We start from the raw sequence: 17,291 nt of genomic DNA on the forward strand, positions 1-17,291 counted from the left end.
GTCACCCTCTGAATGGCACACATACACAATCCATGTCTCAATTGTCTCAAGGCTTAAAAATCATTATTAACCTGTCTCCTCCCCTTCAAATACACTGATGGAAGTGGATTTAACAAGTGACATCAATAAGTGATCATAGCTTTCACCTGGATTCACCTGGTCAGTCTATGTCATGGAAAAAGCAGGTGTCCTTAATGTTTTGTACACTCAGTGTATCTCACATCACTGTCTTCCAAGTACATGCTGCTCTCTGTGGCCTACATGGGCTGCAATAAACCTTACAGAGAGAGAGCCCTCTGCCTTATGACTGAGATGTGGAACGACAGTTGACCTATGAGGAGTTGACTCACCCCCACATACACTTCAGCAGTAATCTATTCACTTATTAGATGCTTGGGGGAAATGAAGTGCTCTAGTCTAGAGACAACTGAGCATCACACATCCCCCCAACGAACTCCCCAGTCATGTTACACTGACAAACCCTTCATGAGGGGTAAAGATAGCAGTAAAGATAGTTTTTTTGATTATGCCGTAAACAATTATCTAAATCGCTGTGGTCTGACAACCATTAAAATTGACGGTTGAGCAGAAGAGGAGATAGCAAAGTGGTGCTGGTTGAGTTTCGGTTGAGAGAGAGGATGCCGTGTTGACCTGACCGCAGGACCACCGTAAAAACAAGAAGCAGCTCTCTGTTCCTACAGAGAGGCAGGGGCCTGAGGTTGAAGTGAGGCAAGCAACCGTCGAGAAAGACAGGCAAGGCAGTGTGACTCACCCGGCTATACAAAAAGAATGGGAGCCCACGTGACGTGCTGCCTTAGAAGAAGAGCTTCAGAGAGAGAGAAATAAAAAGAGAGGGGGAAAGAGAGAAAGAGAGAGAGAAAGAGAGGGAGAAGAGAGAGGGGGAAAGAGGGGGAGAAAGAGAGGGGGAAAGAGGGGGAGAAAGAGAGGGGGAAAGACGGGGAAAGAGGGAGAAAGAGAGGGAGAAAGAGAGGGGGAAAGAGAGGGGGAAAGAGGGAGCAAGATGGAGCAAGAGAGGGGGAAAGAGACAGTGCATTGATGGAGGGGGGATAGCCTAACATTTCAGATTATACCTACCTGATACCTGCAGGTCAAACTCTTTGCTTAGGAGTCCTTCTAAAGCAGTTTATTTGATTATGCCGTAAACAATTATCTAAATCGCTGCACATTATAAAGTCTATTACACTCTGAGGAAGGCGTCAGCTTGACGTTGAAACGTCAGTCACCTGTACTCATCCTGAAAAATGGACTAAATTGAGCAAATAAGAAATGTATCTCTGCCTTTTTTGTTGAGTACTCCAACTCCTCTCTGCCTCGAATTAGTATTTTTGGAAGTTTTTCTTGCTAAGCCCTTTTGTTGGATTTTTGTCGCTGTTGTCGAGCACCACTCCCACCTTTCTTTGTTTGCTGTAGCACGGAGGCCTTCCTGAACTCTCATCCATTAAACTATTACAGACTCCTGAGGTCCTTTAGATGCGCTGCCTCATATATATTTGTCCTGAGACATTTATTCGACCAGAAACTCAGTGAAGGATGGGGATGGAGGGGGAGTGGTGATGACTGTGTGACACTGAGTGCCGGTGACACTTCAGCGCCCCAGGAGTCCTGGGCGCTAGTGTATTGTGACAGAGTGGCAGAGTGCAACCTTTAAAGGCCAGCTATTGATGCAGAACAGCTCCAATCCTAATGACTCAGACTATGTGCTGTCCCTTCCCCTTGTCCACACTCTCATGCCTAGTTAACCAGTCACTGGCTGTGCTTCATACACTGTATAATTTCAATCAACATATTAATAATGATATGCTTCTTATTTCAATGCATTCAGCTACGTGATCCGAATACAACGTGGTAATTCAGTCTATTTAGTGGTGTTCAGAGAAACCTTCGGGTGTCCTTACTACTAAATGATGTGGTGGTTGAAGTGGATATGAAGATTCTCTGCTGCCCTCTACTGGTCAATATGATTTTATCATGACAGAGTATTCATCTTACATTTTGAGGAGCGCCTGTGTCTGGGTTTCCGTTAGCCCGTAATAGCCGGCTTTTGCCCCCCCCCTCAAAAAAAGAATGAAAAGCTGATCAAATAAAATCTGCGCCGGCTAATTGACCTGGAGAATAAAAAAATCCCATTGCAAAATTCTGCTTTTTAGCCTATTCATTGATCAAATACCAGTCGATGTAAACAGCTCCTGTTACTGCTGGATTGAAACGTGCTTTTATATGCCCAATCATTGCGCAACAATTCTAAATTAAATAAAATGTTAAAATCAGTTTTGATAACCAAGATTAAAAATAGCAACAACAAAAAAAATCTTAACTAGTAATTGAAGCGCACTTCACATTGAAGTGCATATAACCGTAGGCAGGCTTCAGTACGTCACACACCACTTTGCAATGAGCTGGAGGCAGTATGCATTTTGAAAACATAGACTTAAATGTTTGAAACCTAAACGTTTTACTACATATTATGATGCATGTTTATCTTGCTTCAAAGTAGCCTAGCCAAAATACGACCGAACTTGGAGGCAATTATTTTATAAAGACTTCCAAATGCCATTGAAACCAGTAGCCTATTTTGCTCATGTTCTATTGGTTTTCAATTCAACTTTCTTTCATTGTCCAGTAGCCAAAAGGCACATTCCTAGTCATATTAGCAGCCCATCCTAGTCATATTAGCAACCCATCCTAGTCATATTAGCAACCCATCCTAGTCATATTAGCAACCCATGCTAGTCATATTAGCAACCCATCCTAGTCATATTAGCAACCCATGCTAGTCATATTAGCAACCCATCCTAGTCATATTAGCAACCCATGCTAGTCATATTAGCAACCCATCCTAGTCATATTAGCAACCCATGCTAGTCATATTAGCAACCCATCCTAGTCATATTAGCAACCCATGCTAGTTGTTGCATCTTTAGATGCCTCTTTCTACATTTTTCACGGATATTTTCATCAGTCTCATGGAACCGCTTGCATGTGCAGTGTGATTTTGACAATGGTGTTTTCCTGCTAATTGCATCATGGAACGAACATTCACACAGTCTACTACCTTGTGCATATTGTTGTGTTTATATGTGAAGAAATAATAGTTTATCAACGTTGTAAGCTAAACATTCTGATCTGTTGCATCGAACTCATCGCTTTTAAAAAATATATGTAGCCTAGGCCTACTGGTTGGATGGATTTAGGATCTATCGTCCCACAACTGTCCCAGAGTCAGTTTGGAATAGGCCATTTCTTTCTCGTACAGAAAGACAAGCTGACCAATAGAATAGGTACACTTTTCTACTATGGGGGATAATAGATTGACATAGACTAGTGATTTTGCTGTTCGTTACTTGTCTTGTTCACTGAGGAAAAGTAAATGTGGACAGTTATTGTAATATCTTCAAAGTGCGCATCGGAATTCGGTAAGAAGGATGCATCCTGGAGTTGCATGTTCTGTTAAGATAATTTACTGTTATCTAAATGTGATTCCTGTCATTCTGAGCACCGTTGGTTTGACACCCTAATGAGGTTCTGCACCCAATGCATACGGGTCTGGTCAAGTTGTCACATGTCCGGCGCCACATTTTCCTAACGGAAACCTTGGCGTGTGTGGTGTAAAAGGAACCAGAAATAGATCTTAAACGTGAGTGTCTGCACGTCTGCTTGTGTGTGTCTGCCTGTGCATGCATGCTTGTTTGAGTGCAGATGTGTGTGTATGTACCTCTCGTAGATGGTCTTCAGGGTGACCTGGTCTGAGATGCCGTCGGTCTCCTCCAGGAAGAGGATGAGCCAGGAGGTCCTATAGGGCCACTCCTCCGTCATGTTGATCCACGACGCCAGGCGGTCCCAGTTAAAGATGATATGATTGGCCCTCAGCAGACGACCTGGACATATCACACCCAATGAGATGTCAGCGACAGTTTCTCTGAGAGTGGAGGGACTCTGTGTGCAGGCTTTTGTTCCTGGCCTGCTGTAACACACCCACTTCTACTAATCAGCGGCTCATCAGGACTACCTTGATTAGCTGAAGCCATTGTGTTAGAGCAGGACTGGAACAAAATCATGCACACCTAGTGGCTATCAAGTACGAAGGTTGGCCACCCCTAAGCGACTAATAACGCTTATAAGTGCCATGCTGGTAGCACACCCCTCCGTCCTTGGGTAATATAAAAGGTCATAGGTAATCTAATAGGTGACTTGTTACCTGTATGGCTCAGTTGGTAGAGCATGGAACTTGCACCGCCAGGGTTGTGGGTTTGATTCCCGGGGCCACCTATATGTCTGATAAATGGAATATATTACCTGTGACAGAGACGATGTTGAGCAGCCTTCTCATGGTCTGGGGGCTGATGTCACTGAACCAGTCCTCAGTGACCAACAGCTTGGTCAGGTCGAAGGACATCTGTCTGGTGACGGTCCTCTGAATCTGCCTCCTGCGGTACGTGTCCTACACACAGAGGAGACCTCAGATCTTTATACTGTTTGTAAATCCCCTTGGCCTTTCCACAATCCTTAGTGAGTGTTTTTCTTAGTTTGTGGCACATTATATAATTAGTGTTGGCCTTGTTTGACCTGTCCTGTGCTCTACATTTTACGTGACCCTGTGACCGAGTGGGTGACCATCTCATGATGGCATCATCACCCTGTGCAGTGTATCATGTGACCATGTGTGTGACCTCTAGTCTTACATTAGCTGTCTTTTTCTCCTTCTTCCCACTCTCTCCATCCTTCCTTCTTCCCACACTCTCTCCATCCTTCCTTCTTCCCACACTCTCTCCATCCTTCCTTCTTCCCACACTCTCTCCATCCTTCCTTATTTCACCACTCCGCCCATCCCTAACCCACTAACACACAAGGGCATCTGTTACTGAGCCCAATTAACAGGGAGATCAACTGGAATGTCCCGTGTTGGACACAGAAATGCACTGTGTGCTACTGACGTAGAGCCATTAGATAGGAGATGACTATTTTGCTCATCTAGTCCACAGTAAGACAGAGTAACTTTCCTTACGCAGTTAGACAAAAGTGTATTAGTGTATTTGGATCCCCACTAGCTGTTACAATAGCAACAGCTGCACTTCCTGGGGTCCACTGTAACGTGTACACAGGGAGTCAGGAAGCAGGTGCAGAAGGTGAGTTTAATAATAAGAGACATGAAGATAATCAAAACAGGAGTAGCGTGCTGAACGTAAACAAAACCAATACTGCCTGAAGACTGAGGCTACTGAGGGCTAAATAAAAGGAGAGTAAATCAGGGTGATGATGAAGTCCAGGTGTGTGCAATGATGGTTGCCAGGTGTGTGTAATGTGGGTTGCCAGGACCGGTGGTTAGTAGGCCGGCGACGTCGAGAGCCGGAGCGGGAGTAGGCGTGACATCCACATAGTGTTGTACTTGTGGTTCATTAAACTATGAGGATACATATCACTTCTTTCTGGATTTTCTGTCAATCCAAAATGAGTGGAATGCTGTATCTGCAGGACCACAATAGGTGCTGATTTCTGAACAGTACAGCAGTGGTTACAATAGGAGAAAGCTCCTCAGAACACCACCACCAATAAGCTGACTGACCTCACCGGACCGGAAGAGGGAGTGAGTGTCTGGCCAGTTATAAGTCAGTATTGGATCAGTAAGGAGGAGAGTGATTAGCTCTCCTTTGATCCTAACTTAGATGTTTTGGACATGCTCAAAAATGGAATATGATTGGTGAAAGTTGATAGTATTATAGTTATTTTATTTATAGTTTTTTTCTGAATAACCAGACTATCAGGAGCAATTGTTGAATTTTGATCATGAAAAGCCACCAAACAAGCAAACTTACTTTGTTCACATCAAGCTAACTTTGATCACATTTGTTCACATCAGGCCAGAGCCAAACGCCCATATTGTTTACAAGCCTGAGCTGGCCTCCCCTGCCATCTTGTAAAGATAGACTTGGCTAAAGATCCACAACTCTGCAATTAAGCAGCTGAGAGACAGAGAGCTTTTTTTCTCCCTCCCTCCATCCTCCTTCCATCAATCCTTTTTAGCGCCGCTTGTAAAGAGAGCCCCTCACTGCTTCCTGGCAACCGACGAGAGGGCCAACAAAAAGAAGCGTGCCCCGAAATAAAAAAGGACCCAAATAAAATAACAAAAAGAAAGAAAAAAGGGAAATAAACCAGGCACCCAAACAAACAAACTAAATGTGGTCCTCGCAAGGGGAAGGAGGCAGAGCCACTTAGCCTCCCGCCTGCAGCCACGGGTGCCAGCGTTTTGTCACCGGGACCCACTGCTGCTCCTCCCTGCCATTAGGAAGTGTGGCATCGCAGCAGGAAGGATAAACAGACATTGCTTCAATTACCAGGCAGAGACTCCTCCACAACGGAGACACAGACACTGGCTCTTTTGCTCCTCCACCCCTCTCTGCTATGTTCAGCACAAGGCAGGAGGAATCTAGCTAGGCCCCTGTGCCTGTGGGATTTGGTGCATCATCTCACCCGTTCTATGTTAGTCCTCTCCATCTGTGTCTATGAGAAAATAAACTTCTGCACCACTTCAGAGGTATTTCACTGAGCTTTCATTGCCAGGACAGATGACCAATCTCCTCAGGCTCCTTGTTGGATCACTTGTCTTTGTGCCAGAACTCTGCAGGGAGAGACCTCTACAGGACCTCTGCAGGGAGAGACCTCTACAGGACCTCTGCAGGGAGAGACCTCTACAGGACCTCTGCAGGGAGAGACCTCTACAGGACCTCTGCAGGGAGAGACCTCTACAGGACCTCTGCAGGGAGATCTATGGTCTAGCCTTGGTATGAATAGACAGATAGGGGAGAGAGGGGTGGATGGCTGGAAGAGCTTACTCTGCGGTTGAGGGCCGTCTTGCTGCCAAACTTGGCCTGATCCGCCAGACTGTTCGAGGACAGCTTCCTGTCCATCTCCTCATGCCATCCTGTGAAGAGAGGAGTGGAAAAGGAGCGAGAGAGGAGGGGAGAGAGAGAGAAAGAAAGAGACAGGACAATCAAGGGATATCTCATCACAACACCTGATTTAAAGAATCAACCTATTCAGTGAACACATTACATGATTCCTATTTCCTACTGAATCATAGCAAGATAGAATGTTAGAGCCGTAACCTAATGAAACCCATAGTGATTGTGTGATTTTGTGTGTGTGTGTGTGTGTGTGTGTGTGTGTGTGTGTGCGTGTGTGCATTCCTGCAGGCCCGCCTATGCATATGTCTTGCGTACCCTCAGGGTTGACCAGGTCTCCGTTGGGAGTGGGGGTGGCCATGCACAGCTTCCTGGTGGTGCTAAGGCCCCGGCTGTTGAGAAAGACAGGCAGGTGGACAATGTTCCTCATGTAGTCGTGGCCGTTGATGTTGGAGTCCTTTAGCACGCTGTTCAGGTTCTGGTTGATGGCCTTGATGATGATGTGGGGGTCGCTGGCGAAAATAGAGATGAATGGGCCTTTGGAGAACAGCACCCTCACCTGGTGGAGGGAGGGAATAGCAGGAAGATTTAGACCCATATCCACAAAGCCTCTCAAGAGTAGGAGTGCTGATCTAGGATCAGGTCCTCATCTGGCCATATAATCTTATTCATTATGATCTAAAAAGTTTAACTGATCTTAGATCAGCACTCCTACTCTGAGAAGCTTTGTGGATACGGGCCCTGGGTGCATTCACTACTGTGATCATCTGTAGTATACTGATTTGGAATGATAAAAGCCTGAAATCCATTGAGCATGACTGGTGAAAACTACTTGACATCACCTTCTTAATATCTGTCAACTGTGTCCACCATTTGTAGTTTCTTGTTAGTTTGTGGGCTTCTGTTGATCACATTCCTGTTGATCACATTTCTGTTGATCACATTTTGTTTGTAAGGCGCATGCAACAACAGTTCCACTGGGGAGACTCCCTACTACTAGTCTCTCTAAATGACTGTTGTGAGACCTGATGGTCAACAGACAGCACACAAAGTGGGACTTTCCAAGCTGATGATGAGAGACATCGTCCAAGTGTCACAGGATCCTGATTTGTGCTTTATTTACAGTCTATTAGCTACAGTGACCACCCTCGGGCGGTGTGTGTGTGTGTGTGTGTGTGTGTTTGTGTGTGTGTCCGCAGCCAAACAACTATTGACTTATACTGAGTTTGCCCTGTAATTCACTTATAGCTGATCATCACTCCTTCTGTACCTCTTCATATCCATGTACTCATCATATGAATATAGCACTGTTAGATCATACATATATCTATCTGCATTAACAAATGGAAAAATATTTAGTTTACTGAAAAATTTAATCTGCTAATATTCGTATCAAAATCAGAAACAAAAAGATGAGAATTTAAGAGGGCCTCGTTGGTTAATTTGTGCCACAAATGGGGCATTTGCGAGTTAGCTGGGAAGGAGGCGCTGGTTGGTTCGCACAGAAGATTTCATTAGCACACAGGAGGCTGTTGAACTACTAGGGGATTTACTTGTCCCCAAATAATAACATTTAGCAGGAGGAAATTATATTACCACAGCTGGGAAGAGGAATTTGAACTAAGTGGAGCCTTTAAAGGGGGCGGAGGGTTAAAGGGGGCGGAGGGTTAAAGGGGGCGGAGGGTTAAAGGGGGCGGAGGGTTAAAGGGGGTGGCTACTGTATATGTGCTTTGTGTCCATAGTCAATACTATTTGTACTTTGTGAAAGAGGCTTTGAAAGCTAAATCATGGTAATATGTTATTTTACGACTCTATAGGCACTTTTTCCCCATGAGTTTGACTTTGGTGCCAATGGTTAATTTCCAATGAGTCATTGGAAATGACTTAACCCTGGGTGGTTATGGGTAATGCCTTAACCATGTGTAGTTATGAGTAATGACTTAACCCTGGGTGGTTATGGGTAATGACTTAAAGGTACTACACATAGGATATTTTTGGAATTTTTGCATTGTAATTTCAGAAAATATCCATAATATATCTGCAGTAATAGTGGAAGGGTAGTGTTTCACAGTATTACTTACCTGCCAGTGTTGGCTGTGATATTCGCCTATTGATTTCTCCCGCCAGAGCTGCATCTGTTTCAGTTTATGTGAGAAAACAAGCACTGACTAGTGTAGGGAATCATTGTACCATCTAAATTGCTGTGAAATACATTTTCAATAATAGCAAATATCGTTTTTACAGCTGTTTGAAGCTGGTGGACCAAAACCGAAAGTAAACGGCTTAAGCGCGAATCTCCGCCATTTTACCGGGAAATGGGATGCGGGGGAGGGGGCGATTTGTTTTAAATGCAGCCTAGTGCTAGGTGAATTGCAAGATATTTCACAGTGATTTAGATGGTACAATGATTCCCTACAGTATTCATTGTTTGTTTTCTCACATAAACTGAAATTGAGCGAACAGTGTAGACTTTTAGCAACTAGGACATGACAGCCATTTCCAGTAGATAACACAGCCACAAAGTCAAAACAGCTTTCCCATTTTGACAACAGATGCCGCTCAGGTGGGAGAAATCAATAGGCGAAAATCGCAACACTGGCGACTAAGTAACTGTGAAACACTACCATTCCACTATTACCGCAGATATATTATGGAAATTGTCTGAAATTACAATGTAAAAATTACATGTAAAAATCTTCTGTGTAGCACCTTTAACCCTGGGTGGTAATAGGTCATGTGTGTTTTGTCATGTAGCCATTGTTACAAACCGATACACACAGCACAGGCACACACACACCGTGTCGAGCATCTGCAGCACTTTGTCCTGTTCGCAAGCATCCAGGCCGTCAATGATGACCGCCATGCGGGTCTGATTCTGGGTGAAGCCGTCGATGGTCTTGGCCATCTTCGACATCAGCTCCACCTCCTGCTTCAACACCTGGCATGGAGAAACCAAACACACACACTTCATCAATCACTACATACAGACATATTGCAGATGATTGCTTCCAATTAAAAACACAGTTTATCTCTTCTTTTTTTTTTTTTACATTGAGCTCCTAAGCGTCTAACATTATCATGTAACTAAACATTTGTGAGGAGTGGGACTGCCCCAGTAAAAATAATAAGAGTATTTACACTACCTTCATGAAGCCCTCACTCTTGAGCTTGTGCATCTTGTTGGCAGCGCTGTGCAGCCTCTTTCTCTGAGAGTTGAGGACGGAGTCAGCCACCTGCCACCAGGTCCTACAGTTCAACAGTAGGGCCATGCCCACCATGCTGGCCATGGCGATCAGCACCGCGTTCACCTTCAGGTTGTCATGCTGCACCTTCATCAAAAATAAATAAGGTCCGCACTCAAAAAGTCGTTTTCAATTTGTTTGTTTTTTTCATGTACAGGGGAATCATACACAGACCTGAGTCACACACACATTACTGCACATACTTGACATGGTGTGTGTGTGTATGTAGGTACCTTGAAGATGGCCAGCAGCGCCATGGCTGTGATCAGGCAGCCCAGAGTCACAACAAACAGCATGAAGCTGGGCACGCAGCACGTCTTCTTCCACTTCTTACCTGGGGGGGATTATGGAAGCCAAAATGCATGACAGAGTGTGCATTATTAGGGCCGGGACGATACCAGTATTGCGATACTTGTTAGTATCGTGGCAAGGAAACAAAACACAAAACGGATGTAACTTATTTAGGGAAACAGCCCTAACGTTAGAAACAAACATCATTATGTTGTCATCCAGAGTCACATGTATTTATTCTCCAAGCTATAGCACACAATATTTTACACACAGCAGGTTTTTAAAGGACCAAAGAGTTTGGTCTGCTTCATGTTACATTTTTTGCCATGGAAAAAATATTGCGATACTGGTATCGTCATAGCCCTATGCATTATAGGGAAATAACTACGCCCTTCCAGTAGACAGACAAAAGACATGAGGCCAATGACAGCCACATTAACACTGACTGTACCCCTACCTAGTCACTTTACCCCTACCTACATGTACAAATTACCTTGACTAACCTGTACCCCCGCACACTGACTCGGTACCGGTACCCCCTGTATTTAGCCTCGCTATCGTTATTGATATTTTATTGTGTTATTATTATTTTGTTTTCTACTTTAGTTTATTTAGTAAATATTTTCTTAACTCTATTTCTTGAACAGCATTGTTGGTAAAGGGCTTGTAAGTAAGCATTTCACAGTAAGGTCTACACCTGTTGTATTCGGCGCATGTGACAAATAACATTTTATTTTGACAGAGGTAATAAGACAAGGTTCTAAAGGATGTCCAAAGTGGATACAGAAGGCAGTACCTTGGTTCTCCTCGTTCTTGAACACCCTGAAGAGGCGGGAGGCCATGAAGCCAAACTCCCTCTCACAGGCGTCAGACAGAGTGGCTATCATCTCTGCCATAGACGTCTCTCCTCCCACACTTGACAAACGGTTGTAGTCTGTGAACAGGAACCTGACACACACAAGGTTAATTGAATATTATTTTTCTATTCAAGGCCGTACACATCAAGGTGTAAGTGTTTATATGCGTGTGTGTATTACCTGACAGGCAGGGCGCGGGTGGTCTGCTCAGGGAGCTCGGGGGGGTTGACGAACATGAGTTTAAGAAGTAGCTCCAGGTAGCCCACCTGACGGGCCAGACGGGTACTGAGGACCCACGCCCAGTTCCAGTTCTCCCCCTCACGATGACCCCCATAATACACCAACACTAGAGAGAGAGCGAGACCGAGAGAGAGCGAGACCGAGAGAGAGCGAGACCGAGAGAGAGAAGAATACATAATATTTCTGATTGACCATCAGACTTTCACCCACCTACGTTGACATCCAGTGGCTAGAACCTTAAAAATGTAGTTTTATTTAGTGAAACACTGTACGACTTCTCAAAACTAACAGACCAATGGCGCCCTCTAGTGATATAATACGTGCAACTTTCCCTAACTGCAGAACACCCAGGCTAGGGCCTAAACTTATTTTACCCATTCTATTCTATACTATTCTCTTCCGATCCACTCTACTCTACTCTACAAGCATCTCTACTCTACAAAATATGATCGTCTTCCACTCCATTCTATTCTAGTGTTTCTCACCAAAGAAGACGTAGAGCAGGGCGAGGAGGCTGAGGGAGACGGCGACGGCCAGGCGGGAGTCGACTGTGAAGCCCAGGACCAGAGCTACAGAGCCACACAGCAGCAGGGTGAGGAACACCACCAGCCAGGAGAACCGGAACAGAGGTTCAATCTGCTGGCCCGCAAAATTCTTCATCTCATCTGTAGGAGGGGGGGGGGAGCAGGTTATACATAAGAATAGGCAAATGCAAATTAGTTAGGGCCTTTAGCTGGTCCTGCCTAACATGGGGACCTACAAATGAGGCACTAAGGCAGAGAACTGGGACTGAGTAAAAATTAAACACATTGTACAGGTAATGTCCAGAACTTTACTAAATAGGCTGACATGTTCACTTTTAGATTGATATTGCTGTTGTAGTAGTGAAAAGTATTTTCTTATTTTTACATGAGCGCTTTGAGACGCTTCAGCTGAAACAAAAACAGGTCCTCTCTTACCCTCCAGTTTCTTGAGCAGGAAGGACTTGCCGCTGCCCCACTGGGCGTACAGGCCCACACAGATAGGCGGCTGCATGGTGGGCTCACTGAGGATGTCTGCTAGGGCACTGCTGTACAGATCATACCCCAGCATGTCACCGTCAGACTCAGAAGGAGACAGGTGCTCTGAGAGATAGGGGGAGGGAGAGAGACAGAGAGAAGGGAACGGAGAGAGAGAGAGAGAGAGGGGGAGAGTGTGAGTGGTCATAACTTGATAAATACCACAATTTATCCAAAATAAGAGTGAGCGAGCTAAACCTTCAGAGTAATGATTAATATTAACAGGTGACTTAAATAATAGCAGTTGAATGTTATAATTTCTTTCATAATAACAGGTTCAAATTCAACACTAGAGTACTTGTAGACGATATCGGTCTGTCTTCGTGATAAAGTATCATTTCTCACTGGCTCCAAATATCTGGGTGAGGATGCTTTTCTGGTGGGTGCAGTCGATGTTGTAGGGCGTCTCGCCGGCCTTGTTGGGCCGGTAGAGCAGGCGGCCATCTTTTGGGTTCCTCAGGAGGAGCTCAGCCAGCTTGCGGCTCCGCCCTCTGATGGCAATGTGAAGAGCTGTGTCTCCTTTCTGGACACGGTGAGAGAGAGATGAGTAGAGTATAGATGATTAGAGTAGAGATTATTAGAGCAGAGTAGAGCAGAGCAGAGTAGAGTCGGGGAGAGAGGTGATTACAGTAGAGTCGGGGAGAGAGGTGATTACAGTAGAGTCGGGGAGAGAGGTGATTACAGTAGAGTCGGGGAGAGAGGTGATTACAGTAGAGTCGGGGAGAGAGGTGATTACAGTAGAGTCGGGGAGAGAGATGATTACAGTAGAGTCGGGGAGAGAGGTGATTACAGTAGAGTCGGGGAGAGAGATGATTACAGTAGAGTAGGGGAGAGAGATGATTACAGTAGAGTCGGGGAGAGAGGTGATTACAGTAGAGTCGGGGAGAGAGATGATTACAGTAGAGTCGGGGAGAGAGGTGATTACAGTAGAGTCGGGGAGAGAGGTGATTACAGTAGAGTCGGGGAGAGAGGTGATTACAGTAGAGTCGGGGAGAGAGATGATTACAGTAGAGTCGGGGAGAGAGATGATTACAGTAGAGTAGGGGAGAGAGATGATTACAGTAGAGTCGGGGAGAGAGGTGATTACAGTAGAGTCGGGGAGAGAGATGATTACAGTAGAGTCGGGGAGAGAGGTGATTACAGTAGAGTCGGGGAGAGAGATGATTACAGTAGAGTAGAGAGATGATTACAGTAGAGTAGGGGAGAGAGATGATTACAGTAGAGTCGGGGAGAGAGATGATTACAGTAGAGTCGGGGAGAGAGATGATTACAGTAGAGTCGGGGAGAGAGGTGATTACAGTAGAGTAGAGGAGAGAGATGATTAGAGTAGAGTAGAGGAGAGAGATGATTAGAGTACAGTAGAGTAGAGAAACTTTATAGTCACACACAATGAGGATATATATTTGGCGGTCACACATCAGACATTGACAGACATAAAACAGTAAGATCATTCAAATGTCAAGAACATTTAACTTCCATTTAACTTTTCATCTCAAACAGTCTTGTGAAAAGCAAACTGACAACAATTAAATGATTTGGCTTGACTCCAGAACCTGTGATGATATTGTAAAGACGTTGTGTTTCTCCAGTACCTTGTCTACAGCAGCCACCTTGGCCCCTCTGTGCAGGAGCAGCTCCACTATCTCAATGTTCCTCATCTTGGTGGCTTTGATCAGAGGGGTCTCTGAATCCTGAAACACACATCATCATCATCATCATCATCTCAGACCAAGAACAGTGATTGGTGAGAATATAAGCAAGCAAAGGTTTATTTGCAACTGTAATGACTCTTGTGAAAAAAACATTTTGAAACAAGGATACATTTATCACAATGTATAGAATTTCAAGTGAAGAATTTGTCATTGTGCTATAAAATGACTGTTAATTAATGTATAGCAGCTGTGACTGTTCCTTACCTTGGTGCAACTCTCAGTGTCCGGGTTGCACTGGAGGATGTCTCTCACCATGGTGGCATTCCCTTTCTCCACCGCCCAGTAGAGAGCAGTCTTACTGTCCTGTTTAACACAATTGAGAACATGGTCTTATTCATTAAATCAAATCAAATGTTATTTGTCACTTGCTTGGTAAACAACCGGTGTAGATTAACAGTGAAATGCCTACTTACAGGTCCTTTTCCAACAATGCAGAGTTAAAGATAAAAAATAGAACTAGTGACACGTGGAATAAATACACAGTGAATAGCGAATAACAGGCACCAAACGGAACAAAACTGACAGAAACAGGGAGGGATTACCTGAACATATCCAATAAGAAACGCTTGTTTTTGTTTTCCATTGTAAAACTTTTGCTACAGTGTGCCGTAATGAATAGGACCAGTATTAGCATGATGATAGATCAAATAAATGTTAAAGGCCCAGTGCAGTCAAAAATGAGAATTTCCTGTGTTTTATATATATTTCCACAATATGAGGTTGAAATAATACTGTAAAATTTTAACAATTATGATAATGCCCTTTTAGTGTAAGAGCTGTTTGAAAAGAACGCCTAAATCTTTTAGCCTGTTTTGGTGGGATGGAGTTTTGGCCTGCCTGGTGAAATCACTAGTCGGTAAATTAGTTAATAGACCAATAAGAAAGAGAGTTCCAAACCTCTCTGCCAATAACAGCTAGTTTTCTGTTTTCCCATCCCCACTCAGACCACTTCCAGAAAGTCCTAGCTAAATTATTGTTTGAGAAATTGCTCTTTGCTAAGAAGCTGTTTTTGTTTCTTTTCAACCATTTTCATTGAAAACAATCACAGTAAGGTACTTAATTGTTACCCAGAAATAGTTTGATATTGAGATAGAAACGGCTGCATTGGACCTTTAACAATGCGTATGGGTCACATTAGAGAGACTCTTACCTGTCCCCTGACGTCAATGTCGGCGTATTTGTTCAGAAGGGCTCTGACGATCTCCACATGTCCTCCTCGCACTGCTCCAATCAGCACTGTCTCCCCACTCTGTGTGACACACAAATGAAACATCACAGGCTTTCACTACAGAGAACACACACTGAATCATCACACAACAGAGAAAATAGACTATACTGTAGAGCAGCTGATGATACTATTAACATCAGCACATTTATCCATATAGCATGACCTTTATCATTCAGGTTGATATAATCCTGTCTAGACTCTACTCTGTGTATTGGCAGGGTTGTCAGGGTTGTCAGGACAACGTTTTAGCTCATCTTTAGTGGGTGGTGATGGTTGACTACCCTGTCTGGTATGTTGGCCCTCCTTTAAACTACCCATCTTTACCTACAGTATGTATCTCTACCTACCTATAGTCTATAGTATACAGTCTGTGTTGTTGTCACCTACCCTGTCTGGTATGTTGACGTAGGTGCCAGCGTCCAGCAGGTCCTGCACTATCTCAGTGTAGCCCTCCTTGGCAGCAATCATCAGGGCTGTGTTGCCGTCCTTGTCTGTCATGTTGACGTTGGGGTTCCTCTTCAGAAGCTCCTTCACCACCTCATTGAAACCACCCCGCACCGCCACAATCAGAGCTGTCATGGAATTCTGATAGGGGGAGAATAACAGTCTGATTTGAGTGATTTAGCAGAATGCTGATAGGGGGAGAATAACAGTCTGATTTGCACAATGCTTCCAAGTGGTATGACTGGGAATATCATCTGGAAACACTGACTTTATTAGACAAGGCCTCGTTTAACTGAGAGTGTAGTCAGACGTATCAACCAGAACCTCTAACAATACTGAACTTGTTTGGTGACAATAGCAAATAAACACCTGTCTTGTGTGAGCCTTTAGTGAGTCGTTGTGAAGGGCCAAACTATTGTTTGTGACCGTATAGGGATATACTGGAGTTTTAATGAGAGTAGGGAGGTCCACTTACCGCTCCCTCCTGGTCCACATCAGCCCCATTGACCAGCAGGTGCATCACACTTTCAAAGTGGCCCTTCCTGGCTGCCCAGATCAACGGGGTAGTGCCATACTGAGAACAGGGGAGAAAGAAAGAAAAGAAAAGAAAAGAAAAGAGAAAGCATTGATGATTATTGAAACACCTTAAGTAGGGTCATTTAGTAGGCATAGTTTAAATAAGATCCTAACTTACTTTAGGTTGCTTTTTAAAAGTAATTTTTGTATAGACAGAACCAGTGGTGAGTATGTGTCTGTGTGCGTACTTTGTCAGAGCAGTTGACTTTAGCGCCATGCTTAATCAGGAGATGGACGATCTCAGCATGGCCTCGTCCGGCTGCCCAGATGATAGGGTAGACGCTGTACTGGAAGGACAGACATTAGCATATTTAACTAACACTGTAATACACTAATGATATACAGTACCTAATTATTACAGTATGTTCTTTAATTTATGAATGAGGTCTAAAGGTCTTTATATAGGAATAGTACCTGGCCAGTGATGTTGGGGCTAGCTCCTTTACCCAGCAGCAGCTGGGCCACCTCCACACGACCCTTATAGGAAGCCCACATGAGGGCGCTCCATCCCCCCTGTACAGTAAAACACATGAGAGGGGGGAGAGAGAGAGAGAGAGAGAGAGAGAGAGAGAGAGAGAGAGAGAGAGAGAGAGAGAGAGAGAGAGAGAGAGAGAGAGAGAGAGAGAGAGAGAGAGAGAGAGAGAGAGAGAGAGAGAGAGAGAGAGAGAGAGAGAGAGAGAGAGAGAGAGAGAGAGAGAGGGGGGGACAGAGACAGAGAGAGAGAGA

The 17,291-nt window shown here is 44.4% G+C and overlaps 1 protein-coding gene across 1 annotated transcript in view; it reads right to left on the bottom strand.

The window, feature by feature from the left end:
- LOC311145419 (kinase D-interacting substrate of 220 kDa B-like) overlaps positions 1-17,291 on the bottom strand; it is a 102,712-nt gene that overhangs the window by 67,403 nt on the left and 18,018 nt on the right. The window contains exons 5-23 of the mRNA XM_084181655.1: positions 16,980-17,078; positions 16,754-16,852; positions 16,465-16,563; positions 15,933-16,130; positions 15,468-15,566; positions 14,522-14,620; positions 14,198-14,296; positions 12,951-13,128; positions 12,507-12,671; positions 12,033-12,212; positions 11,488-11,653; positions 11,247-11,398; positions 10,393-10,493; positions 10,061-10,246; positions 9,715-9,855; positions 7,236-7,476; positions 6,849-6,937; positions 4,315-4,459; positions 3,734-3,896 (exon numbers count right to left, since the gene is read on the bottom strand). Of these exons, the coding sequence (XP_084037781.1) occupies positions 3,734-3,896; positions 4,315-4,459; positions 6,849-6,937; positions 7,236-7,476; positions 9,715-9,855; positions 10,061-10,246; positions 10,393-10,493; positions 11,247-11,398; positions 11,488-11,653; positions 12,033-12,212; positions 12,507-12,671; positions 12,951-13,128; positions 14,198-14,296; positions 14,522-14,620; positions 15,468-15,566; positions 15,933-16,130; positions 16,465-16,563; positions 16,754-16,852; positions 16,980-17,078 (2,699 nt within the window). The remainder of the gene's footprint in view (positions 1-3,733; positions 3,897-4,314; positions 4,460-6,848; positions 6,938-7,235; positions 7,477-9,714; positions 9,856-10,060; positions 10,247-10,392; positions 10,494-11,246; positions 11,399-11,487; positions 11,654-12,032; positions 12,213-12,506; positions 12,672-12,950; positions 13,129-14,197; positions 14,297-14,521; positions 14,621-15,467; positions 15,567-15,932; positions 16,131-16,464; positions 16,564-16,753; positions 16,853-16,979; positions 17,079-17,291) is intronic.

This window comes from Coregonus lavaretus, assembly GCF_964263955.1.
Source record: "Coregonus lavaretus genome assembly, chromosome: 18".
Classification (NCBI taxonomy): domain Eukaryota; kingdom Metazoa; phylum Chordata; class Actinopteri; order Salmoniformes; family Salmonidae; genus Coregonus; species Coregonus lavaretus.